The sequence below is a fragment of the Notamacropus eugenii genome, chromosome 1 (genome assembly GCF_028372415.1).
Source record: "Notamacropus eugenii isolate mMacEug1 chromosome 1, mMacEug1.pri_v2, whole genome shotgun sequence".
Taxonomy (NCBI): Eukaryota; Metazoa; Chordata; class Mammalia; order Diprotodontia; family Macropodidae; genus Notamacropus; species Notamacropus eugenii.
The window spans coordinates 478972304-478998029 of NC_092872.1; the positions used below are offsets into that span (position 1 = coordinate 478972304).

Sequence of the window (25726 nt, forward strand, 5' to 3'; positions counted from 1 at the left end):
AAGCTCTCTAAAATTATTCATTGCTGAGCAGGTACTGACCTGTGTAGGTAAATTTTCTCACTGGGAGTTCCCTTAGACCAATGAAATCACACATCTGAACTTAAAAAAAAGAGAGAGAAGAAATTTATATAGCATTTTAATGTTTTCATATCCTTTCTTTATCACAAGCCTGTGAGGTCGGAAGGAAAAAATGATGAGTAAAGCCAAGTCCAAGTTCAGGCACTGATCTGGCAGGGCTCCTTTAAATCCATCTCCTTATTCAGCCTGTTGCTATGTATGAGACTCAGGTCGGGGTGCGGAGCAGCTTCCTTAGCAACAGCTTGGCCTTTTAAAGGGGCAGCAGTAGTCAAAGCCTCAGGAGTCCTAGCCGCCATGGGGCCCAAAAAAGGAAGTGGGGAGGGTCCCAAAAAAGGAGGTGGGGAGGGTGGGAAAAAGAAAGGCAAGAAAGGTGGTCCACAATCATCTAAACCTGCAGAAGAGGTCATCACGGAGGAGATCCGCAAGTTTTATCAAATCCAGATCCAGGACCTGGAGAAGAGGATCATTCAGTCAGTGAGCTGGGAGGCCCAGGCAACAGCCAGCCAGAGTTTCACATTCTGCTGGGGCAATGGGGGCCACAGATGCTGGGCCCTGGGAGGGAGGGGCTGCCCTAAGTCCCCCTCCTGGCTTTGGTGGGAAAGGCTCTGGATATGGAGCCAAGAGGCCTGGGTGTTAACCCTAGCTCTGCCTCCAGCCAGCTCTGTGACCTTCTGGTCACCAACTGGTAGACCAAATTTGCCTCCCCAACTGACCTTGGGCCTTAGCTTTCCCATCTATATAAATGAAAATGAAGGGGTTGGAATGGATAGCACCTCTGGGCCCTTTCAGCTCTAACAGTCTAAAGAACAGGTCAGCTCTGAGTACCAGGAAACTGGAGACCAGGGGTGAATGGTCACTGTACTTGGTACCTGGGAGGGCTCTGGGCCATAGTGGGAATTTGACGGTCTAACAGCTGAACAGCTCCTCTTTCTGAGCCCTTTCTACCATTCAGTATCTCTATTTCCTCTGCCTAGGGTGACTAAGTAACCTCAGCTTTCTGAAAAGCTCATTCATATTGAAGTAATGGGGACTTGGTGTATTAGCCCTCCAATGAGGGATTTGAATTTTAAAGGGATTGGGGTTGGGCAATACTTAACCCAAAGAGCTAAATGGGACTCTCAAACATCATTCAAAGACTTGATGTTTTGAGGAAGGATGGACTTGGGGAAGTGCTGTCTTCAAATACCATCACCTAAGTGACTATTTGAGATTTATGTAATTCTGATTTAGCTCAGTTCTTTCCAAATTTGATTCTATAATAAGTACCTGAAGTGCCCCCCTCCATCAATAGTATCTATTTTGTAATTTATCATAACACAGATTTTGAATACCCCTAAAACAGGACTCTGAGGGAGCTTATTCAGTTTTCCCCAGAAAGATAGAAACAACAGTCGTGGTTCCAGCCTTTAGACTTTCTTCTCATTGTCTCAGACTCCCTGGGCTTTTCTCAGCTAGCTCTGAATAGGTATCCAATTCAGCACCCCCTGAAACTCCTGATCACTCACTCCCCTAGGTATCAAAAGAAGTGGGATGAAATGGTGGTGAAGGATAAACTCTTCCGGGCTCAGTTTGAACAGCTGGCTCAAAATAAAAAAGAGATCGTCTCCTTCCTCAAATGTTCCCTCAACCAGCGAGTGTTTGAGATCACAGACCTCAATGAACAGCTTCAGGGGTTACAGATCTCCAAGGAGATGGAAAAGGATGCCTTTGAGTCCCAGCTGGCCCAGGTGCGCCATGAGTTCCAGGAGAGCAAAGATCAGCTCATCTCAGAGAATGTTTCGCTGGGTAAGGGAAGGGTCCAAATCAATCAGTACATCAATACATCTTTACTGAGCATTATCTATGCACCCAACTCTAGCTAGGCTACTCTCTGGAGGAGACAGGAAGAAGAAGAGACAATGTCGGTGCCTACCTTGGGTGAGCTCATAGTCTAGGTGGGGAGATAAGACATAGCTGTATTGTACTGACCAGGCAAGGTAGCTAGAAGATAATGGGACTTTAACAAACTGACCAGAATCTAGACATCCCAGAGAGTATTTTCCTTCTCTCCTCCCTCCCTCCTTCCTTTCCCTTCCAAACTTTAGTATAGTCACTTTCAGCTGGGAGAGATGAGACAATTTTATTGAGGAGGTGGCATCTGACAGAACCTTGAAAGAAAGTTAAGAGGTCAACAAGGGGCAAATGCGATTGGGTGAAGCCATCCTATGCATATGGAGAAAGGTGAATAAAGATGAAAGACAGGAACATAGGACGTATTCAGGGGTCAGTAACTGTCTGCTATGGCTGGAACATAAGGTATACGAAGGGAAAGAGTGTGAAATAGGGCTAGAAAGGTAGGGTGTTGGGTGTTGACTGTCACATTTTAGACTCAGTAGGCAGTGTGTTGTCATTGAAGGCCTTTGAATTAAGGAGCGTGTGGTTAAGACCTATAGACATTCCAAAGAGGCAACCTTTGCTCAAAACATTTCTGGAATCCTGTTTGGAAGATGCCATCAAGAGCCAGTTTATGAGTCAGAAAATGAGCTTTAATGATTTGAGAGTCACACCCTATTTGTGATCCAGCTCAGCCGCCTACATTCATCAAAAGACTTAGCTATAAATGACTTGTGGCTCCTTCCAAAAATCAAATCTACCATCCAAGGAAGCTTGTTATGTTCCCTTTCTGCCACAAAGTCAAGAAAGCAGAGGCAAAATATGGTGTTCTTTCTTCTGATGCAGTCTATAGCATGCCAGGGCCAGTCCTAATCCAAGATGTGAAAGGCCAATTAGAATGTTTTTTCTTCAAACTACAGATGCAGTCATTTCCATAAAAAAAAAAACAAACAAAAACAAAACCCAAAACACCTGATGTTACATGAAACTGTTTGTATGGGAAAGCAGTGTGGTACAATGGGTAGAGTGGTAGAGTTTGGAGTCAAGAAGACCTGACTTCAAATCCAACCTCTGACACTTCTGCTGGTATAACCTTAGTCTCTCAGAGCCTCAGTTTTCTCATCTATGAAATGGAGCTAATGGATTAGTTCCTACCCACAGGGTTGTTGTGAGGCTGAAATGAGATGGTGTGGGTAAAGTACCATGAAAGCATCAGCTATTATTAGACAGGAATAAACTCTCTTCAGATTTTCCCATGGTACTTTGTCTACATCTCCTTATGCCCTCAACCCTTATCAACTTCTTCTTGTCTCATGCTTTTTTGTTTAATAGCTGTTCTTTCAGACAGCTTGTTCTTTGATTTTTTCTTTGTTTTCCTGTTCCCAAGATAAATGTTTTTGGCATTTTTTTCTTGAGGAGGTAGAGGAGACAGACCTGTCAAGGGGACAGGCAATCAAGAAACATTTATTAAGCACCTACTATGTGCCAGACACTGGGAATATAAAGACAGAAATCAGACAGTCCCTGCCCTCCATTCTAACAGGGGAGACAATGTGTACATACGTAATACAGAATACATACAGAATCACCACAAGGTAGTTTGGGGAGAGTGGGTACTAGTAGTGGGATGGGGAAAGATTTCATGTAGAAGATAGTACTAGAACTGAATGGAGGAATTCCTTGTATAGAAACTTGCTCTGCCTACAACTCTTTTGTAACTTCATGGCATTCTGGAGAAGCCTGGGAGCACTGACCCATTCACTGTCACATAGCTAGTATGGGCTCAGTAGGACTTGAGTAGCTCCAAGGCTAGCCCTCTACCCACTATGCTGAGGTATCACTCATCTTGCACACAGAAGGCACTTAATACGTTTATTGATGTGTTTGTTGAAAGGATGACAGTGTGCCACCATTGAGGTCATTTAAAAAGAATGGGCCACAAGGTTGGAAGGTCATTACCAAAGAGAAGATCCCAAAATGCCTTGAGCCATGACAGAATCATTGGAATCAATGCCCAGTCTCCCAAAGGGACTGCTTTGAAGAGAGATAACACTCATTTGGATAGCTAAGTTATGGTCTGTTTGTTAAACAATCATTTTTATGATGTTCTTGTTGTGCTTTACATAAATGCTCTAGGATTTCTTACAAGAGAGACATCAGTGTGCAATGGAACAGACAGGGAGGCCTGGGTGGGAAGAGGTGGGATTTGAAGCAGGTCTTGAAAAATGAGTAACATTTAAATAAATGAAAGGAAGGAGGAAGGGTGATCCAGGAGGAGGGCTCTATGTGAGAAAGGGTCAGGAAAAGTTCTCACAAAGAGGGAATCATTATTCCATGCAAGGAACCATATAGGCAAGCTAGATTAGAGGAAAGCATCTGGAACTTAAAGTCAATGTACTGGGACTTCAAATATTCTCTGACACCTACTAGTTGTGCCCATGGATAATTCGCTTACACTTTCTTTCTGTTAGTTTCCTCAAAGGCAAAATGGGGATAATTTTACTTCAATTTTTTACTTAAATTGCACTTTGAAACCCTTGAAGTGCTGCATAAATGGGAGTTATTAAGAATGAGGGTGAGGACCTGCATGTAACAGAGCTGTGGGGAATAGGCTCAGATGCCCAAAATGCAAGTCACAAAAGACCTTGAGGGGAGGGAGTAGGGGAGGGACAGGGGGCCTTAGGAACAGATGACTAGAGGTAGAACACTGCATGGCCCTCTCATGCCACCCCCCTGCCCAAGACTGAAGTCCTTTGGGGCTCTTGGGGGGTCTGCTGACTCACTAGGACTTCTCTGGGCAGGGGGGAAGTTGGCTGCCCTCGATGAGTACCGGATCCAGAAGGAAGAACTCATGGCCAAATTTTCCGTGCTGGAAGAACAGCTGAAGGAGGAACAGAATGAATACAAGGACTGGATTTATGCCCTGGAGAAGAAAGCTGTATTAGAAAAAGACAGGTCTGAGCTCCTCTCTCCAACCCTGTAAGGGCTAGGGGGGGCAGTAATGTAAGGGATCATAGGATTTCCTGGGGAGCCAAGAGTCTGAATTCGTTCACTCTGACCTAAGATCTGGGTCCCTCAACTCAGACAGTTCTACCTAAGTGATTTATAACCACCTTTATTAGTTGTTTGACACTGCACAAGTCCTGACTCCTCTCTTGGCCTCAGTTTCCTCCTCTGTAAAAGGCAGCTATGTGACTCGATCTCTAAGGCTCCTTCCAGCTCTGCTGATATATAGTTTATAAAGCAAAGCACTGAGGGAATCTGAGTAAGAGATCCAAGATCAAGGAATGTGATTGGGGAGAGGGAGGGTATCAGAAATTGCCTTCTGGGCAGATCTAGGACTCTGAACGCTAAGGTCTCCCTCCTCTCCTACCCAAACCCCAGACAGAAAAAGGAAATAGTTCAGCGAGTGAACAAGGTGGCAATAGAGTTTCGAAAGGTGTCCGCTCTCCAGATGTCAGAGACAACCAGGAAGGTAATCCAGGAGAATATGGTAGTGAACAAAAAACTGGCCAAAGTGTCTAACCAAAGCCTACAGCTGTTCACTGAGAATGAGGAGCTGAAAAGGGACACAAAGGAAATGAGCAAGCAGCTAGACTTGCTGGAGAGCAACAGGAAGATAATGTCTGATGAGAGAATGAATCGCCTCAAGGTAACATCTGTCCCAGCGGAGGCTACCCTGCCTTGGGGGCTTGGGAGCCAGGGGCTCTAATGCTTTCCCGGGGGAGACTTTACACCATGGCATCTGAATTCATCCCTGGTAGAAATAGGAAGACTGTGTGGAGGGTGGCTGGTGGGAAGTGGAAACGTTTTAGGGGAATTCTCCCTCTCTCACAATCCCATGGTTTATTGCTTACTGAAAATGGTGGGAGGTGGAGTCATGAATTTCACAAATTTTTTTTCTTGAATTTTTCTAGGCTTTTGCAATTCTAAATGTATTAGGCGTGATTATTTTCTGTGTGTCCAGTCCTAGGCTAAAGGGAGTGGAAGAACAGTCCAATAAAGATTTAGAAAGAGGCCTCTGCCTCTTCACTCTTCTTTCTATGCCTCCTGATATAGACCATTCTAGACAGAAAGCATGGCTAATTCACTTGAACAGAAATGTAAGGAGAGGGAGGGAAGGCTATCATGTGACTTCTCCACAGCAGTGAAACTACCTCGAGAAATATATAGGGCTTGGGGGAGCAGGGCAGAAATGGGGTGGCCTGCACGAACCTGTGGGGGTAGAGTGGCAGTCTTTTCCCATTGGTCTGCAGGTCACCCATAAAGTCCATTATCACATCTTTCCTCCAACCAACCTATGCAGCTAGATGGTGCAGTGGACAGAGTAAGAGGACTGAAGTACCAAGTCTGCTGAAATACTGTCACTTAATCTTTGCCTTTATGTATACCTGTATGTAAAGTGCTATGGAAATGCTAGCTATGGTTACTGTCACCCTAGCTAATATGGTTTCTGGCCGAAAAGTGTGAGGAACAGCAGCAGAGAATGGAAGAGGCTGCGAAGATAAGGGCTGTGTTGGAGGAGTTAAAGGCGGCTTTCCAGCAGCTACAGCAGGACAACCATGCCCTGAGGTAGGCCATCTTCATCCAAGAGGCCTGGCCCAAAGAAAATTCAACTGAGTTAAGCTAAGCTAAGTAAAATGGGAGATGACACCTGGGAGAGGGTAAACATAACCAAATGGCCTCTGAGGCTCCTCTCTTCTTGAATATCAGGGATTTTGGGGGGAAAAAATGATCTGGTTGTCAGAGGGGCAATCCAAGCAATTCGAGAATACGGATCTGCCCTAGGCCTCCCTCCTTTACGATTGAACTGGGGGGAAAGGGTAAGCAGGACCCCTCGATCCCCTACCTGACCTTCTCCAGGAATGATATGGAGGAGCTAAAGATGCAGATCAGCTACAACCAGGTGGAAACAAAAAAACTGACCGAGGAGCTGCAGAAAGGGCGGAACCGAAGTCAAAGTGTGGAACAGGTGCTGACCCAGGCCAGGTTCCTGCTCCGGGATCTGCTGTCGGTGAGGCTTCCCTGCAAGGGATGGTGGCCCTTGCCACAGGCTGATGGCCACAGGGGGTGGTCTGCTGCTAAGAACAACTGATAAAAATCATGCTTCTTGCCTCTTGGCAGAGGTGAGGGACTCCGGTAATGGTGTCAAACTCAAATAGAAACAAATCCCCGCTGGCCTCCTAGAGATCTAGAAAACCACAAATTGACATTATCTACGTTTATTTTATTAAACATTTCCCAGTTACACTTCAGTTTGGTTCACTAAGCCCGTTTGACACTTGCAGGATGAGACAGCCGATGAACAGATGTTTTGCTTGATGGCACTTATTTGTGTAAAGGAGAGCTTTTATTTGGAGACAGGGTTAGTGATGACTCACACACACTCACTCACTCACACACACACACACACACACACACACACAAAGGGTATCAACGGAACTTTAAAAAAAATGCACAGAGAGCAGAAGGAAATTCAGAAGGAAACTTCAGACAATTAGGGCAGAGTTGGAACATGCTCATCCTGAAACATGAATTTAAAAATGTGTTTTCCTCATACTGGAGATCTGGGGTTTCATACGCAGTCCTCTTTTTCTGTTCTCCCTATGGAGTGTTGACCTGAAAACTTGGTTAAAGAAAAAGGCAACAGGCTAAATGCATACATTTTATGATTTAATTAATTGATTGATTCCCTATTAAAGATAACGGTAACATAATGCATTATGGAGCCAGAAATGTTCTGGCTACCCAGTGCAGAAATCTTCTGGCTTATATACATTTTGCCGTGAGAAAGGAACTCTCCTAGTTGAACAAATCATAAATTTAGTAAGACAAGACAATTAACAAAGTAATGTTGGTCAGGCCTTGGGATTCCAGTTGGGTAAACACATGTCTCGGTGATAAAGGAGGAAATCCCACCACTAGTAAGTGGCAGGCTTCCTGCCCTAAACAGATAACTGACATAGGAAAGGGTAAACAAAGTTCAATAGAAATTATGACCTAAGATGTCTATATTTTCTTTACCATTAATATGCCATAACATAGTGTATGTCTATAAATATTAAGATATGGAAAATGTCCCATTATTCAAGATAGTGTCTTAGGTTAAAGGTCTCTTAAGGAATGTAGAGTCAGTCTTGGCTGGCTTTGTTGACATAGGAGAGGCATTCTCTGAGTTTGCTTCAGAGAGAACAAGGAGATTATTCCAAAATTTTATATTAAACATTATCAGGAGAAATGTTCATGTTTGTTGAAGTGTGGCAAATTTCTCATGGTAAAGTTTTTTGTTTTTGGCAACGCAATAAAGCAGTTAATACTTCACCAGATCCCAAGCTGTAACTAGTCTACCAAGGTTGAGCACAGTGGGGAGGATCTGGGGCATACAGGCCCTTACACATATAGGTATCCTTACACATGCAAGGTCCCATTTTACCTACAGTCTCATTTCACATTCATTTCCAATAAACAGGGTACATTGGTAGAATTCCCTGGAATAAATGCAAAGTTTATGAGCATCAGAGAGATGACATGACTGTTCTGGCCAGGTCAATGGCTGGTTAATCTGCTCAGACACTTCTATGCCAAGCTGCTTCTCTGAATTTATGAATTTCACTTCACAAAAAAATTTACAAATTGTCTTTCAATATAGGATTCAGCAAAAATGTGCTTTATTTTGGAAAGTCCAGCCTGGGAGTCAGGAGCCCTGGAGTCTAGGCCTAGTTGTAATGAGCGTGATCTTGGACAAGCTGCTTTCTCTCTGGGTCTTAGTTTCTTCCTGGCTGCCCCACCTTTCTACCCAGGGTGGTGGAGTGGCCAATGTAAGGAAAGCACTATGGGGTCAAATGAAATGGGCTGCATAATTGCAGGGTCACGATACAACACAATTAAGAGTTAGTGTGTGTGTGCTCATGTGCACATATATGTGCAAGCACGCTCTGACCTCAGCTTGCACCCTTGACTTGCCTCCCCCAGATGCAACCTGAGCAGATTGAGAATGGCCAGTTTAATGTGCTCTTCCAGATGAAACAGAAGGAGATACTACACAAGCTGATGGCCATGCTGAGCCACGCTGTGGTCCTGGGGCCACATGTGGCTCAGTTCATCGGAGTTCAACAAAAAACTCCCCGCTTTTCCAAAAAGACATTGCAGGAGAGGTGAGCAATAACTAACAGTGCTATTGTTAATAATTCATATCTGTGCATTGAGTTTGTCCAAGTGCTTTACCAAAATTCAGAGGTGGGTAGTCTAAGTACTATGATCCCCATTACAGAAGAGGAGAAAATTCAGTGACTTTACCCACAGTCACACCTCTAGAAAGTGTCTGAGGCAGGATCTGAACAGTCTTCTGATTTCAAGACCTGTGTTATAACCACTGCACCACACTGTCCAACCTAGCCTCAAAAGAGATCACCTTGGGGATGGAGTGGTGCTGGGAAATCTTCATGGGAGAGGGATTCTCAATGGCCTTTAAAGGATGCCAAAGGGTGGGTAGGGGCAGGGGCTGTCACTGTTGCAGCATCTGTTCCTTTGCTGGACATCAGGGCCATGACTTGTTGCCCTCTCAGATGTGAGAACCTCAAACCCATCCATCAGCTGACCAATACATGCACGCCATACAGGCTGTCGGGCCTGAGCGCAATGTTCCGACCAACCCACATCCCCTTCAACCCAAAAGACATCCAAATACTCTCCCAAACCACTCGTCTCAGAAATTTCAAGGTATCCATTGCCCCTGAGGAGCCGAGGGGGGAAGCAGGAGGGAAGGGAATGATGGAGATGGAGAACCCTGCCATCTGCCAGCAGGGAGAAGGGAGGGAAGAAAGGGATGGAACCAAGGAGAAGGCAGCTCACATATCACTTTCCCTGAGTTTTCTTTTTTCAGGTTTCCTTTCCAAACTCCTTCAGACGGCTCACACTGCCTGCTCTCACCTTGAGGAAGAGACAACTCTTTTCTGCCTCCTCTGTGCCCTCAGACCCTACGGAGAAGGAAACAGAGGAGGAGGAGCAAGCTTCATCCTTGGAAGACAAACTTTTATTCCCTGGACAGGAACAGGAGAGTAATTAAACGTCCCATAAATTAGTGATTACATAGGTGTGTGTAGATCTCATGTGGGAGGATGGGGAGAGCATGACAATGTGGGTTGTCTGAACCCAGGGCCATCTTCCTCACTGAACTTTACCTCAAGCCTGGACCAAGGGTCTTCAGTGGGACTGGAATACTAAGGCGCTGCTCTGTGTGCCAGTCCAGCAAGGCAAGGAAAGGCTGCCTACATCCACTGCAGAGGAACAGTCCTTTATGAGTCGTGCCCTGGCCCACCAGGATGGGTTATGTCATGTCAGGAGGGGCTTGTGCATGTGGTCCCCACCAGACTTCGCTGGCGGATGTGGCTGAGAAGCAGCTCTGTTGCCTGCTCCAGAAGTGGGGGCAGTCGTTCCTGCTCAGCTGCTGTGAATCTGTCCAACACGTACCGCTCCACGGCCCCTGGGTGGGTTGGTCTCCCAATGCCTACTCGGAGCCGGGGCATGACCTGTGGATTGGAAGGGTGAATGGTGCAGTGCTGGTGCAGAGGTATGCTTATTATGGATGGCCTCCTGCCTAACTCCCAGCTTTCTCCCTTGAAGCCCCTACCCAGGTACCCCTGCAAAACTGTGCCAGGAGCTCCTCAAGCCAATGTGAGAGGGATGGGGCCCAGGAGAGAAGGAAGGAATACTGCTTTAGGAATGAAACAAACGGAAGAGTGGCCCCTTGGAATGTCAGTCTACTACTCTCCTCCTCCAGAGTCTCATATGGCCAGTCCTGGTGAATCAAGAAGACAGACGGGAAGGGATCAAAGCACAAATATGTGCACAGGAGGACACCAAGGCCAGGACTGAGGCTGTCACCAGTTCCCTTCAAAAACCTTACCTTAGCACTTAGGTCTCAGAGCATGGGGGATTGATGGGGCACCAGACCATTAGACTTAGGGAATGCTACACTACTCCTAGGGGGAAGACTTACATTTGAGTTGAGACAGCTGATGCAGGATCGAACCCCATTGTGACCGCTTTTAAGACAAAACCCAGAAAGAGCAAGTGTCAGAAATTCATTACAGACAAGGGCAGGGACAGGGGCAAGGGAAAGACACAGTGGAAAGATGAGACTCAAAGACAGCATAATTTCTTCCATGACATTACAAAAGATGTGTAAGCTTCACGCCTTCTCTTTCTAACATCTCCAAGGAAATGAGGCAGTGATGTCCATACTCAATTGACAGATGGGAAAATTGGGGTTAACACAGGGCCAAGTATGGCCCCAAAATGGGAATCTTTTGGGGGTGGCAAAGGTCTCCAAGGACCCTGGCTCCCTCACCTTGCACTGCCCCCCAACTTCATGGCTAATTTCCCCAGTGGCTTGTCCAGTTCATCATGTACCAAGTAGATGTCTTCGGCTGCCAGCTGATACATCTTGGCTTCCCAAAGAAATAAGAGTAAGATGGATGAGGGAGACCACACAGAACCAGCACTCACTCTATACCACCCCCACTCCAAGCTAAAACAATCCAGCACTCTCATCAGCCTCTGCCTTGAAGTTATCTCTAAGGAGAAACCAGCATTTAATGAATGTTTAGGGAACCAGAACCAAGTGCCAGCAATCCCTTGTCCCCCAAGGCTGCGCAGGTGGAGCCCTACCAATCCCTGATCTCTCACCAGCCTGGGCCACACTGTGCCCATTGACATTCATGAATTGGCGGGGTTTGAGAAGCACCAGCTCAGCCTCTCCAAGGCAGGCGATGGCCACATCAGCACAGCACTGACGCTGCCTCTTCCACTGGTCAGCTACATTCAGGTGCTTGGCCAGCTGGTTCAGGACAGCCATTCCCACGCTGTGCCGTGTGCCCTGCAACCTGTAGTTGCCCAGGCCAACCACCTGTAGATCAAAGAAGAACTAGGCTGCCTTCTGCTTCCTCATTCCCCACTCACTTTCTCCTGAACTCCTCACAGTTCGGCTTCCTCCCACCCCTCTACTGGAACTATTTTAAGGTTCCCACTAAGCTAATCATCAAATTCAAAGGCTTTTATTTTTTCCCAGGCCTCATTTTTCTAGACCTCTCCTTATTCCTTCTGACTGGTCCCATTGCTCTGGTGCCCCAAATCCTATTGATTTTCCTTTCTAACATTTATGTCTCCTTCTCTTAAACTGCTACCTCATCACTTCTCACCTGGATTACTGCAATAACCTTCTGGTTGAACCTCCTTGCCTATTCAATAAACTCTAGTGGCCCACCTTTAGTACTGAATATAAAAATCCTGTTTGGTATTCAAAGCCCTTCTTACCTTTTGTCTTCTCACTCCTTACTCCCTTCAAAGTACTCTGGTGATTCAGTGACATCTCCCTAGGACCAGAATGCTCTCCCTCCTCGTCTCAGTTTCCTGGCTTCCTTGATTTTTTAAGTCTGAGCTAAAACTCCATAAATGAGAAGTCTTTCCTGATCCCCCATACATGTACTGTATATATCTTCAGACACAGTTGTTTTCATGTTAGCTCCCACATTAGACAGTAAGTTCCCTGAGATCAGGGGCTGCCTTCTTCCTTCTCTTCACCGGACACTTAGCACAGGACCTGGTGCTCAGTAGGTGCTTAATAAATGCTTACTGCCTGACTGCTTTAGTTATCACACTCTCCTGGGTCCTCTTCTAGTCTCTCTAACTGTTCCTCCTATTCCCAGGCTTCTTACGAACATTCCCAAGGTGGAGGCCCTCTGTCTTTATACTTTCTTCACAATTTCCTCTGGTGACAGCTCCAACAACCACTTCTATGCAGATAATTTCCAGCTAAATCTGTACTTCCAGCCCTGACCACTCTCTCTCAAGCTCTTTTTGAGTACTGCTAAATCCCATCAGTCCATCTCCACCTGGATGTCCCAATGGCACCTCAAATCCAATATCTTCAGAAATGACCTCTTTCCATTTTTCTTCCCAAAACATACTCTGATGACTTCACTTGATGGCACTGGCTGTACCACTCAGCCAGCAGATCATAACCCCCTTGGGCTTCTCTTTGATTCTGACATCTCACAGAATGAATGTAACTGCTAAATAGTAATTGTTTCTCTTTTACCCAGGAATCCTGAGGGTCTTCCCCTCTCAGTTTGATTTTTTTTTTTAAATTAAGGGGGCCATCCCCTGAGAAACTTAAAGAAGCCTATTCATTGAATGGGTGTATCTCACTCAAAGTACGATTTTGATAAGACCTAAGCCTGAAAGGGCCAGGGTCTCCCATGGCACCCTGGGCCATCTCCAGTCATCCTGATGAATATTTGGCCACTGGACCCAGATGGCTCTGAAGGAGAAAGTGAGATTGGTGACCTGATCAGCCTTCCCTCACTCAGATCAAAGTCATCTGCAAGTCATGTCATCATCTTGATGTCATGGTCCTCTTCAAGAATGAAGGACAAATACAGAACAAAAACAAAGACTTCTTACAATTAATCAGTTCACAGGCTTTGTTGAGAACTTCTCCAAGTATCTCTGGAAGTCTTTTTTTCCCCTTCTATTCCTATTGGTATCACTGAAGTATAGTCAGGTCCTTACCACCACCTGCCTGGACTATCACAGTAACTTCTGATCTGTCTCTCTCTCTTCCCTGCTCTGATCCATCCTATTTAATATGGCCCAAATAATCTTTCTCATCCAGAGATTTTTCCCTGAGCAAAATTTTCAATGGTTCTCTACTAACTGATGAGTAATATTTAGATGTATTCAAGAACCTTCTCAAGATGGTATCACCCTCCCTTTCTTGCCTCATCTCCTTTTTCTCCCCTCTTTCAAAGCCAGTTTAAAAAACACTGCCCCACACCCTGTCACCTCTTTGTCTTTGCTTACCTATCCCTCATTCCTGGCATATGATGCCTCCCTCTCTTCACCTACTGGGATTCTTTGGAATTTAATGAAGCCTCCTGGAAGCTGATGACACTTGGACCTCACAAAGCACTGTTTGTTACTCTTTAATAACATATATTATTAGATATTAGAGCTATAATGTGCACTATTACATGAGATATCGGCTTGTATCCTATCCTAGCAGGCTGCTCTAAACTCTTTTAGTACAGAGGTCCTTAACTTCTTTTTTTGCTGTCACTGACCCTTTTGGTGACTCTAATAACCTCCTCATAATTTTTAGAAAACCGTAACGTAAATAAATGCCAGACCTCATTGAGAGATTAGTGAAATTAAAGCTATCTTTTCTTCCTCCCCATCTAAATTCACGGATCCCCTGAAATTCGTCCCCTGCTTTAGGGCAAGGATCACGCCTCACCCAAACTCTGTAACAACCCTGGCACTTAGCTCGTTTTTCCTGTACACCGTGGAGTCTCCATAAACGGGAGATCCCACCCCGCCCCATCCCCGGGGTGGAAGGGTACAGAAAAGAGGAGGCAGGACCGGGGTTCCAATCCAGCCTCTGCCAGTGGCTACTTGTGAGCCTTTAGGCAAGTCCCTGGACTTGGGGGGAGGCTCACTCAGTTTCTTTAACCGTGAAGTGGGCTCCGGAGTCTCTTCCACTTCTCCATGGGGCCCTGGCCTCGCGGGCTCCCGGCGCGGAGGGAGCTCAGGGGTCCCTTTGACCCCAGGCCTCCTCTCGTGCCCCTCGGCCCCACCTCCCTCCAGCCTGGGAAGTGCCCGGCTCTCCCACCCCCCACTCACCAGCCACCTCTTCCCGGGAGGCCGCGGGTCGGGGCCGGCTCGGCTCATCCCCCGGCTCAGGCGGCTCCACAGGAGCCCGAGCCCCGAGCGAGTCATGTCTCACCCCAACACTTCCTCCTCTTCCTCAGAGGCGGCCCCATTCACACGAGGGTCCCGCCCCTCCACGTCAGTGCGGCGTGCAGCCAATTATGGCCTCGCCCCATTCGGCCTCCCCCGGACGACTTCTCCCTCCCTCTCCCCCGAGCAGTTGCGGGAGATCCAGGGCGGCGCCTGCGCACTGTCTTCGTCGGCCCGGCGCGCGGGTTCCCGTCAGCTGCGGGGGCGTGCGTTTCTGGAAGGGGGAAGCGGTGGAAGGTCGGGATCTGTACACGTTGCTGTCTATACTCCGGGATGGCATCTACGGGAGCAGGGCATCCCTGGCCCAGCGCAAGGCGGCCGCCCGCGCCCGCCGCCGTCCCAGGACCCTCCAGAAGCAAATTTCCTCCAGAAGGTGAAGAGCCGCCGACCCACCTCCGCCCTGTCGGCGGGATGCAACCCTGCACCCGCGCGGACCGCGCGCGTCCCCTGGCCCTCGTGGGGAGGGAGGTGTGACCTGGGCCGAGCCGCCGGACCTGGTTCCTGGGCGTGGGCTCCTTGAGGTCCCCTCGATCTCTTAAGAAAGAAGCTGGGGACGGGGGAGGGCGAGTCTTTCTGTTATCTCGTCTTACAGTTAAGGAAACTGAGGCTGGTTTTCTAAGTCTACATCCAGCCATTTAAGTCCCGGGCCAGCTTCTCCCCAGCCCCACCCTTCGGCTGCTCGGGCCGGGGCTCCTCCGACTTCCCCGCGACGCCTCCGAGCCGCGCGTATTTGCTGGAGGAGTATTCCCCCGGCAGAATTAGAAGAGCCTCGAGGCGCCCCGGGGCAGGCCACATTGTTACTTCTGGCCGCGTACCCGGCGCCTAACTGGAGTCGGCTCTTAGTAGGCGCGCGAAGGTGTTTGTTGATACATTGAAGCAAGCCCTCGTTTGCAACCGCGGGCTGGCTACCGTATTTCACACTCCCAGCAGGTCTCTTGAATTCTTTAGTAATTCATGAACATACAAGGTGGGTTGGGGGGAGTGTGTGGATGTGCCCGACGGAGGAAGACGAGTTAAATCTCTTTTATTATAAACAGATATGAAAAGTGAAGGCTCCAACGTGTATATAAAGTGTCCCCGGGTTACTTTGCAAACCGTATTCGTTAGTATTACGTCTAAAGGGGTAGAATTCTTGGAGAGCAGTCTGGGGCGTGGCCTGAGGGAGGGGCGTGGCCTTCTGTCCCGGGGGCTTAGTAACTAACTGCCCTATGGCAGGGAGACCCTCGTAGAGCATCGAGGTGGGATCTTTAATGAAGACTGGGTTTTTGGGTCAGTAGTCAAGGGTCCTCAGAGCCCAGAAAAGAAAATCAAGAGTTGCCCAAGAAATGAGCAGCAGAAACGACTTTGGGACCAAGCGAGGTATCCCTGTCTGGGAATCAGGAAATCTGATTCCAAGACAAATCAGGTTTGTCTTTGCCACTGACTGGTTGTGTGAGAGACCCCTTTTCCCCTCTTTACCTCAGTTATCTTCTCTGTAACATGAATCACTTGGACTAGCTAGCATTGATCTCTTCCAGCTTTAATATCTTATGATTCTGAAGCTTCGGAAAGGTAGGCTACAGCCCAATGATGATATAAGGCCTTGAATGCCAAGCTAAAGTATTCAGATGATTTCAGGCTCTAAGAATCTTTGGTTCTCAGGGATCAGAGCATTATGGCTCCAGAGAGGTCATGTGAGGAAGAGGCAGAGGACCCGATCTTGACTCGGATCCTTGGGAGCAGCACTGTTTTCAGGGGACTTGCACAGCCAAAACTGTCAATCAGGGGCCTTCTCTTGCCAAACAAGATCAAAGAGCAGTAAGTGTAGGCCTCTAAGCCCTCCCGCCTTGTTTTGTTCCTGCCCCCAGCCCATATCTCCTGGGGATCCAGATCTCATGAAACCCTAGGTTCCCTGGGAGTCAGGACGCCTAGGCTTTATTCTAAGATTTACTTACCAGTTGCTATGTGACCTTAGATACTTTTCTGTACCTGTTTCTTTACCTATTAATGGGGATAATACCTTACTTATCAGAAGGTACTTATCACCCAAATTCCATGATTTTATGATTTCCTTCAGGAAGCCATTTGCCCAGTCCTTCCTTCTCCAAATCCTCATTGTGCTAGACTGAGGAACACTGTCCGCTTTTGCTCTTTACCTTTTGGTTGTCTCACCCCCTCACCCCAACCTATCTGTCTGCCTGGTCATCTGTCCACAGCTTTCATCATGGGCAGGACGCCATGTTCAAAGGGGAGTGGGAAAAGGCTGTACTCGCCTTCTCCAAAGCCATCAACCTTAATCCCCAGCTGGTGAGAATGGGAGAGAATGCAGAAAGCAAAAACTCCTCCCCACAACCCCCTTAGCCATCCCCTCCCAGCCAAGGATTGGACCATGGGCCTCCCCCAAACCCAAAGGATAAGCACATTTTCTACCAATCTACTGTAATCCCTCTTCTTGGTGCCACCCCCATTGGGCCCATGGATTCCTTGATACTTTCTACCACTCATTCTCTAACCTGAAAGTCACTTCCCTTTATTGGACTTCACTTTCACCTCCTGACAAATCCTCTAGTCTTTGTTTAGAGGATCTCAGAATCCTTTCTTTATCTTTGATTCAAAGAGCTTGGTGCTTATGTTGCCGGGTGGGCTGGACTAGACTTGCCTGGACCAAGTGAAAACGAGCTTTCCCTGGGTGTCTTCCCTCTCCACCCCTGCCACACAGGTGGAATCTTATGTGCTTCGGGCTGAGGCCTATCTCCAGTTGTGTGACTTTGCCTCAGCCGCCCAGAACCTTCGAAAGGCCTCCTTGTTAGCCCCACAACGGTCCCAGTTTATGGAGCGCCTCTGCTTTGTCCTCTATCTGCAGGTGAGTTGCTTAGTTCTGCCTAGGTCAGGACTCTTCTGTCCCCTTCCTGAGGGGAAGAGGGCATGCAGGGACTCAAAGCTTCCTGGCTCAATCTGGAGTGGGCTGTCAGTCTGTCTGACCATCTGTCTGGTGGCTCCATCTCTCACTCTTTCCTTCCCACCCCTCACTTAGTCTGTTTCTCTTTCCCATGCCAACATCTGCTTCTTTTTCTCCCCTTTCCTGTCTCTTCTCATTTCCGTCTCTGTAGCTCTCCTGGCCTCCTCCTCTGTCTTCCCATCTCAGTTTTTGTCCCTTTCAATCTGTTTGTCTCTCCCTTGCATCTTCCTCTCTCCTCTTGCATCTCTTTTACCTCTCAGTACATACCCAGCTGTCCTAACAGTCTGGGAGAGGATTAGAGCTTGTGGATTCCTGCCTCCCCACCAGGGCCAGTGTCTCTTTGAACAACAAGCATACATGAAAGCCTTAGACCTGTTCACCCAGGCTTCAGAGCTGCAGCCTCATAAGCCCTCCTACCGCTTCCGAAGGTGACCCTGGAACCTTAAGGGCTAGAGGGAGGGGGTAGGGAATAAGGCTGGGAGGGAAGTCTCCCTCACCCTGGTGTCCTCATTCTAGCATTGCTTGCCTTTTGGCCATGAAACGACATCAGGAATGCCTCCGTATGGTCACAAAAGAGTTGAAACAGGATTCCAACCCTGATGTCTACATCCTCCGTGCTCGACTCTACAACTACTTCCTAAAGGTAGAACCCAAACCAACCCCCTCCTCACCAAGCAACATGGGACTATAATTCAGTCCCTAAACTCAGCTCTTCAATTAGGATTGGATGGGAGTGGCACTTGGTCCTCTAAGGTTAGTATGGGCAGGGAGTCCAAGGACTCTGTTGTTCCCTAATCCTTCTGAAAAAGTCAAGGTAATCAATCCCCAGGACCCCACCTTTATTCTCAGTCCCACCCCAGCCCCAGCCAGTTCAGCATGTAGACACCTTGAAGGATAGTAATATAAAATAAGATTAAGCTTTAAATGTCAGGCTGAGGAGTTGTAGTTCATCCTAAAGGCAACAGGGAGCCATTGAAGGCTTTTGAGTAGGGGATGACATATAGTCAGACCTGTATTTTATAAATATTTGACAACTGTAGAAGAATTCGAGTCAATAAGCATTAATCAAGAGCCTACTGTGTGCCAGGCACCGTGGATAAAAAGAAAGGCAAAAAATAGAATTGGCTTTCACAATCTAATAAAGGATTAAAAAGGGAAGAGACTGAAACTTGGAATCCATTTAGGAACTGGTAGCATTAGGTCTACTGAGACATGAATGAGACCAGGAATAGAGTGGAAGAGTGGGAGGCACTGTGAGCAGGGGAAAACTTGAGAGAAGTAGAACAAAAATGATCTCCATTTTATAGATGAGGAAACTAAGGCAGAGAGAAATGTGCCCAGGATCACACAGCTGGATTCATCCGGGGTTCTTCAGACTTCTGACAAGTCCAGTGATCTTTCTACTGCCTAGTGAAGTATTTCTAAATTACCTATTAGTGAGTTATGGTCTGAGGTGTGCTAGAGTTTGCTGCACCAGGGGTCAGGGCCCCCAGATCCAGCCCTGCCTGTGCCCCAGACTCACAGTGTGACTTCTGGGAAAGCTATTGCTCCCCATTTCTTTATAAAACACCAAGGTGCTGGGACTAGATGGTCTCCAAGGTGCCATCCTTCCCTAATATTCTGAAGAATTGGATAATTGTGATTCAGATTTGTCTCATTCTGAGACAGGAAGCAAGGTGCAGTGCAGTGGCTGGCTTAGAGGGGGGTTAGGGAATACGGCTGGCTAGGCTAGTTAGGAAGTCAGCCGAGCTCAAGCTCTCCCTCATACTAGCTGTGTAACCCTGGGCAAGTCACTTAACCTCTCTCTGCCTAAATGTTTTAATCTGTAAATTGGGGAATATAATAGCACCTACCTTAGAGGGTCATTGTAAGGATTAATAACATATGTGTGTGTGTGTGTGTATATGGGTCATCTTCCTGAATTCAAATCTGGCCTCAGATACTCACTAGCTGCGTGATCCTAGGCAGGTCACATAACTCTGTTTGCTTCAGTTGCCTCATCTGTGAAATGAGCTGGAGAAGGTAATGGCAAACCAAACCAGTATCCTTGCCAAGAAAACACCAAATGGGGTCACAAAGAATCAGACACGACTGAAAAACGGCTGAACAACAACAGTAGCTCTTTATAACAAAGAGCCATGTAAATATTAGCTGTTATCTTAGCACAAGTTGTCCAGGATGAAGCTATGTCTTCGACTTAGCGCTGCTGGCATTTTGGTTAGGACATAAAGGACACAAAACTGGGGTATGGGAAAACATCCCTGATCATTTAGGGGAGCACTTCTAACTATTACCTCTTGCCCCACTCCCCATCTCTGCTGCCAGCCGAATCAGTGTTATCAGGATCTGCGCCAGGCCCTGACCATTAAGCCTGAGCACCCTGAGGCCAACACACTGCTGGAAAAATTGCTGGTCCAGGCCAGGAAGGCCCGGGAGGAAGCAGTGGTCATGGCCTTGAAGGGGAACCTGGAGGATTCTTTGATCCGGATCAATTGTGCCATTGATAACAGCCCAATGGACCCTGGCTACTACTTGTTTAGGTATAATTACAATAGTAATAATAAATGATAATAAATAATAAAAGGGGCAGCTAGGTGGTGCAGTGTATGAAATGCCGGGCCTGGAATAAGGAAAACTTGAGTTCAGATTAGGCCTCAGACACTTACTAGCTGTGCGACCCTGGGCAAGTCACTTTACCTGTTTACCTCAGTTTCCTCATCTGTAAAATGAGCTGGAAAAGGAAATGGCAAACCACTCCAGTGTCTTTGCCAAGAAAATTCTCCCCTAAAAAGTGTTTACAAAATCAGATGTGACTAAAAACAACTGAAAGACAATGAACGAAAGAATGACTGAAGAGTAGCTAGCACTATGACCTTTGTAAAGTCCTTTACATGTATTATTTTAGTTCATCTTCATAATAACCTTGTGAAATAGGCATTATTCCTATTTGACAGATGAAGAGGCCAACAGTGGTCAAATGAGTTGTCTAGGGGGACTACACATGGCTAGTAAGTAGCTGAGGGAGGCTTGGAATTCAGGTCTTCCTGACTCCAGGTCCCACTCTTTCTCTGTTGTGCTATCTCACTGCCAATAACATCTTATGAGCACACATACACGCACACATGTGCATGCTCGCACATCCCCTCCACGGAGGCACTGAGCATTTCTTTTTTATGTCTTTGTATTGCCAGCAGCCAGTATGATATTTGTAATGTAGTAGGTGCTGGCAAAACAGCTGCTTGTTGACTGGTTGACTTAAGTTTTCCTGGTCTCATTGCCAAGTAGTCTCACAACTGTCCCATGAGGGCGATGCTGCTGTTGTTCCATTTTATACAGGAGGAAACTGAGGCCAAGCACAGTTAAGTCGCTTGTCCAGGCTCACCCAGCTAGTCTGTTTCTAAGGCAGGAGTCTTCCTGACTTAAGTCCAGCACTCTGCCCACTGTGTCACAATGGGCCCAAGTATGGAGCATGTTGTGTGTCATGGGGGCCAGCTCGTGGATGGGGTGGGAGGGGGACCCGAGTAATCAAGATTTGGGATCCCACAGGCCCCAATAAAGAAACTCTGTACCTTTTTAGTCAGTTTGTCATGGGGTAGAAGAGTAGGGGAGTGGGGAGTTGAGGGGGTCAATGAGGGAGGAGGACCCCGAGGTATATTACCTAACCACATCATGGCTGGGGGTGGAGGAGGAGGAAGTGTGCAGTCACAGTAGAGCTTCTGATCTGGTGGTCACATTTGGGATTGAGTTTTGATAGACTGACATCTATATCCTGGTGTCAGTTTGCCTGAGTTTACATTTCTTCCTGTGTAAAGCGAGCAAGTTGGGCTTGGCTCCATTCATTTGAGCAGACCTTGTGCTCTAGGGCATACCTAGATGAGCTATGACATAGTGCCTTCTATCACGAGTCTTCAAGTTCACAGCAGGGTGGAGAATATATCCCATCCACAAACAGAATAGGATGGGGGGGAGAGGGGGAAGGGGGGAGGTGACAAGAAAGATGTTACTATCAAAGGTCACTGTGACCCTGTCCAGCTCTGATAAGTTAAGATTCTGTACCTGTCAGATGAAAAGATCAAGGCCTGAATCTAGGGACCTGTGACAGGTGGAAGGGTATAGTGAAAGATGATCAAACTTGATCCCCTCCCTGACAGCAGAAACCTGGGCCTCTTAGGGTGGGTGTCCCTGCCACCTGATGGGTGAGGTGAGCCAGACCTCCTTTCCTCCCAGGGGCACTCTATTTCGGAGGCTCAAAGACTTTGATGCAGCCATTGAAGACTTTCTCAAGGCCCTGGATTTAAGCCCGGAAGATGAAGAGGATAATGAGATTGCCAGGCAGGCCCAGCGCCAGCTGCTGCTCACCTACAATGACTTTGCAGTCTTCTGCTATGCCAGGGGTGCCTATGAAGAAGGCGTGTTGCTCCTCGACAAGGCCCTACGGGGTGAAAAAAGAGAGAAGGGGATCTACATCAACAGAGGGGGTGAGCTGGTCCTGAGGATCCTCCTGGGGGTTGGGGTGGGGATGGGTATGGGGCCAGGGCCAAGGGAGAGGTACCACATCTTGTATACAAGGGCATGTGGAGGGTTTCAGAGGATGGAGAGTTGGAAGGAACTTGGGAGGTTCAGATACAGCAACAGCAAAGTGGGGCTCCAGATGCAGGTCTTCTAGCCCCAGGTCCGTTATCTTGTGTGCCGCTGACTGAACGCCTTGGCCTCCAGTAGCTAGCTGTCTCACCTCCACATCCCTGCCCTTTCTAGCCAGGCCCATCCCCTCACTCCTGGAGGAGTTCTCTGCCTTTGCTCATGACTTTTTCCTCTCCTGGAATGCCCTTCCCTCTCCCTTCTGCCTCTCCAAATCCCATCAGTCCTACAAGAGCCAGCTCCCATTCTACTTCATCTAGAAAGCCCTTCCCAAGTAACCCCTGTTTATCCTCCTCCTCAGAATTATAGTACTTAATGTCACACTGCTGGGGATTTTAACTGATAGATTGTGTCCTCCCCCTGCTCCCTCCCTGTGGTGTGGAGGGGACAAAATCCCCAAGGTCTGTGCTTATCATCTGGGCACCTGCCTTGCTAAGCTTTGGAGAGGCTTCTGGCCAGGGTGGCCTCTCTCAAAGACTGTCTTCACCAAGTCACAAAGAGGCTGCAATCTGTATCTGCTGAGATGCCCCAGACAACAAAATCACAGATCCAGAGTACTAGTGCTTCACCATTCCTTATCAAAACATTCATCTTTGGGGGTGAAAGAAGGTGTGGGGAGAGGTGTTTAGAGGGGAAAGAAGGTACCTAGACACAGAGATTCACTGGTGCAGGGAAACTTTCCAAGGAGAAAATTCTCTCATTAATATGGATTGGTACTTGCTCTGTAATTTATAATCTTATAGATTAGCCTGGGTCATTGAGAAGTCATGCAACCAGGATGGGTCAGGGAAGGGCAGATCTTCCTGTCTCCTAATGCCGGGTCTTTGTCAGTTGCCTCTCATATGTCCAGTTTTTCATTATTTGCCTTAATAGAAGAGACACATATGGTACAAAACAACAGATGATCAAAAAATTAATGGTATTTGACTTTGGAAATGGGGCTAGGCCGAGACAGGTTTGCTCATACATGTTCACAAATCCACAGTCTACACTTGTTCTCTTCCCCAGCTGGATCTGCCTAAGCCCCCTAAGTTTGGATTGAATGGAGGGGGCAGCAGAGGGGTTACAAGGTCCCTAAGGATGATTCCTGTGGCCAATGAAGGGGAGGGCAAATTGGGCACTGGGCAGAGGGACAGCAGGATCCCAGCTGGGTGCTAAGTAGAGAATGCTGAAGGGCTGAGACTAGTGAGTGGAGGAACTGACCAGACCTCACTAACCAGTGGGGAGGAGGAGGAAAAAGGTAGTGGGGCTTGGATCAGACAAAGAAGCCAGGTGGTTTCCCCTTTTCTTCTCTCTGCCTTTCATCCTAGATTGTTTCTTCAAGCTTGGAGAACTGACTTTTGCTGAGGCCGATTATCTGGAGGCACTGGCCTTGTCCCCTGGGGACCAAGGTGCTCGGTACCGCATGGGAATGCTTCAGGAGAAGCTGGGGCTTCGAAAGCATCAGCTGAGGTATGTGGGGGCCTGTAATGAGGCTCAAGGAATTGCCATTGGCCAAAGGGTCTTCACAAAACCTTTCTCCAGGGCGATTCAGCCTGGTACTAGACTAGCTAGGCAGATACCTGGGCAGACTTCCCAGGGGGCCTGAGCCACTGACTCCACGTGCCAATTTCCCAGTATAGTGCCTTCTAGTTGCTTCCAATTACTGCTTCTTAAGACATGGCAGTTCCTGTGCTTATCTTCAGTAGACTCCTGCCTCTGCCCCCATCAGCAAGGTGCTTAATACCTTCTTGGGAAACCTAAGTTTCAGCTTTCTAGTTCAGCTTTTTGTATAGCGTGCAGGACTTGGGAGTCAGGAAGACTTGGGCTTAAATCCTTTCTCTTAAACTTACAAGTGGGTGAATATGGACAAGTCGTTTATCTACCCTAAGTGTCAGGTTCTTCATCTAGAAAATGAGAGGGCTGGGCTTGAAGACCTCTGAGGTCCCTGTCAGCTCTAAATCTATGGTCTTCTAAGCCAGGTACTAAAGCCTTATGCTGGAAGCCAGAAAGATAAAAGATGAAAAATTACATAATCCCTGCCCTCAATGAGTTTGTAATCTCTTTGTTCTTGTGTAGAATGGCTCCTTCTTTTCCTTATCCCCTTCCCAAATCTCTTATCTGTTGAAGTTTCTCCTTTTCTTCAAGGTGTCTTCCATGAAGTTTTCATTGAAACTCCCCTAAAATTCCTCCTGGTACTTTAAATGGATTTCTCCCTGGCCATTTCATTAAATTCCTTGTATTCTAGTTGATGTGTGTACTTGTTTTCCCTGCCCCACTCACCACCACCATCATTGGATTCCAGATTTCTCAAGAGCAGAGCCTGTGGCCATTTCTGTCTTTATATCTTCAATATCTAGCGCAGTGTTTTGCATATGGCAAAATTTTAATATTTGTTGATTTGAATTGAATTAAAAGGGGGAATAAAACAAACACGCAAACTGGAGCAGGGCTCAAGTCCTTCCCCTCCCACCAAAGTCATTGTGAGATTAAGAGAGAGAGAAGATATGAGAAAGGTTTTTGAACTCGTGGGGCAAAAGGTGTAATAAAAAATTTAGGGACCATTGAGTTGAAAGCAAACCTAGAGATTATCCCATCCAACCCATTCATTTCAGAGAGGAAACAGGCTCCATGAAGGGAAGAGATTTGCTCAGAATTGTGGGCAGAGCCATGAGTAGAATCCAGGTCTCCCAGCTCTCAATCCCATGCATTTTCTTTTTTTTTTTTTTTTTTAACATGTTTTAATTTTACTTTTTTATTTCTTTATATTACTGTCAGTCCTTCATGTCTCCTCCCTGACTAGTAGAATTCTTCCTTATTACCGATAAGTACAGTCAAGCAAAATACATCAGCATATTGATCACTACATTGACCAAGTCTGAAAATGTATGTCTCATTTTGTACCTATTGTCCTTTACTGCATTTTCTGTGCTGCCATTTTGATGTTCCTTGCTCAGAGCTATGCACAGACCTAAAGGAAAGATAAACAAAAAGGGGAAATATGGAACTATTTGAGAAATTAGAGCTGCAAGGTTTAAGGTGTTTCTTGAATGGGTACATTAAAGAATACATATATTCTCAGTACCACATAGAAAAATGAGCATGTGCTAAGGGCAGAGAGGATTAATAAATAAATTTAAGAAAGAAATGCTAACCACATCCTTTACAGATTATAGTGCAATAAATATAGCAATAAGCAAAAAAATAGAACACAAACCAAAGATACAGAGCTAAATGAGACTTATTAATGATATCCTAAATAAGGAGTGTGTAAAAGAACAGATCATAGAAACAGTTTATAATGATGTGAAAAGGAATAATAATGAGACTATCATATCCTAATTTCTGGGACTCAGCTAAAGTATTCCTCAGAGGTTAAAATATAAAAAGAGAATGAAATGAATTTTTCTGCTACTGATGGTG

General features: G+C 46.9%; 3 protein-coding genes across 12 annotated transcripts in view; 2 read left to right on the top strand and 1 right to left on the bottom strand.

Annotated features, from left to right (window-relative positions):
• CFAP157 (cilia and flagella associated protein 157) lies at positions 1 to 10037 on the top strand. Of its 3 annotated transcripts, XM_072632521.1 has the most exons (9): positions 312 to 548; positions 1592 to 1863; positions 4752 to 4905; positions 5335 to 5602; positions 6392 to 6522; positions 6814 to 6964; positions 8923 to 9104; positions 9516 to 9669; positions 9833 to 10037. In XM_072632521.1, exons 1-9 carry the CDS (start codon positions 373 to 375, stop codon positions 10013 to 10015), a joined length of 1671 nt encoding a protein of 556 aa, XP_072488622.1. In that variant the 5' UTR covers positions 312 to 372; the 3' UTR covers positions 10016 to 10037. The 3 variants fall into 3 exon arrangements, with proteins under 3 accessions (XP_072488621.1, XP_072488623.1, XP_072488622.1); XM_072632520.1 differs by having other exon boundaries at positions 1 to 548; positions 9516 to 10037; XM_072632522.1 differs by lacking the exon at positions 9516 to 9669 and having other exon boundaries at positions 308 to 548.
• Positions 7160 to 14836, bottom strand: PTRH1 (peptidyl-tRNA hydrolase 1 homolog). Of its 2 annotated transcripts, XR_011972213.1 has the most exons (6): positions 14632 to 14836; positions 11638 to 11857; positions 11300 to 11399; positions 10949 to 10994; positions 10131 to 10478; positions 7160 to 9926 (listed from the first exon to the last, which is right to left on the bottom strand). XR_011972213.1 is itself a non-coding variant. In XM_072632530.1 (5 exons), the coding sequence occupies exons 1-5, from the start codon at positions 14725 to 14727 to the stop codon at positions 10287 to 10289; spliced, it is 654 nt and encodes a 217-aa protein (XP_072488631.1). In that variant the 5' UTR covers positions 14728 to 14836; the 3' UTR covers positions 9965 to 10286. The 2 variants fall into 2 exon arrangements, 1 of the variants encoding a protein (XP_072488631.1); XM_072632530.1 differs by lacking the exon at positions 7160 to 9926 and having other exon boundaries at positions 9965 to 10478.
• Positions 14820 to 25726, top strand: part of TTC16 (tetratricopeptide repeat domain 16) — a 14853-nt gene continuing 3946 nt past the window's right edge. For 4 of the 7 annotated variants that reach the window (XR_011972211.1, XR_011972212.1, XM_072632510.1 and 1 more), the window contains exons 1-10: positions 14820 to 15121; positions 16390 to 16545; positions 16944 to 17034; positions 17447 to 17590; positions 18014 to 18114; positions 18203 to 18329; positions 18994 to 19101; positions 20012 to 20226; positions 21914 to 22164; positions 23635 to 23776. Coding sequence is in view for 5 of the 7 variants with exons in the window: in XM_072632510.1 (XP_072488611.1) it covers positions 14820 to 15121; positions 16390 to 16545; positions 16944 to 17034; positions 17447 to 17590; positions 18014 to 18114; positions 18203 to 18329; positions 18994 to 19101; positions 20012 to 20226; positions 21914 to 22164; positions 23635 to 23776 (1637 nt within the window). In the remaining 2 variants the exon portion in view is untranslated. Of the gene's footprint in view, positions 15122 to 15898; positions 16154 to 16389; positions 16546 to 16943; positions 17035 to 17446; positions 17591 to 18013; positions 18115 to 18202; positions 18330 to 18993; positions 19102 to 20011; positions 20227 to 21913; positions 22165 to 23634; positions 23777 to 25726 lie in introns of those variants that run through there. The other 3 variants (XM_072632512.1, XM_072632513.1, XM_072632514.1) reach the window with 2 other exon arrangements.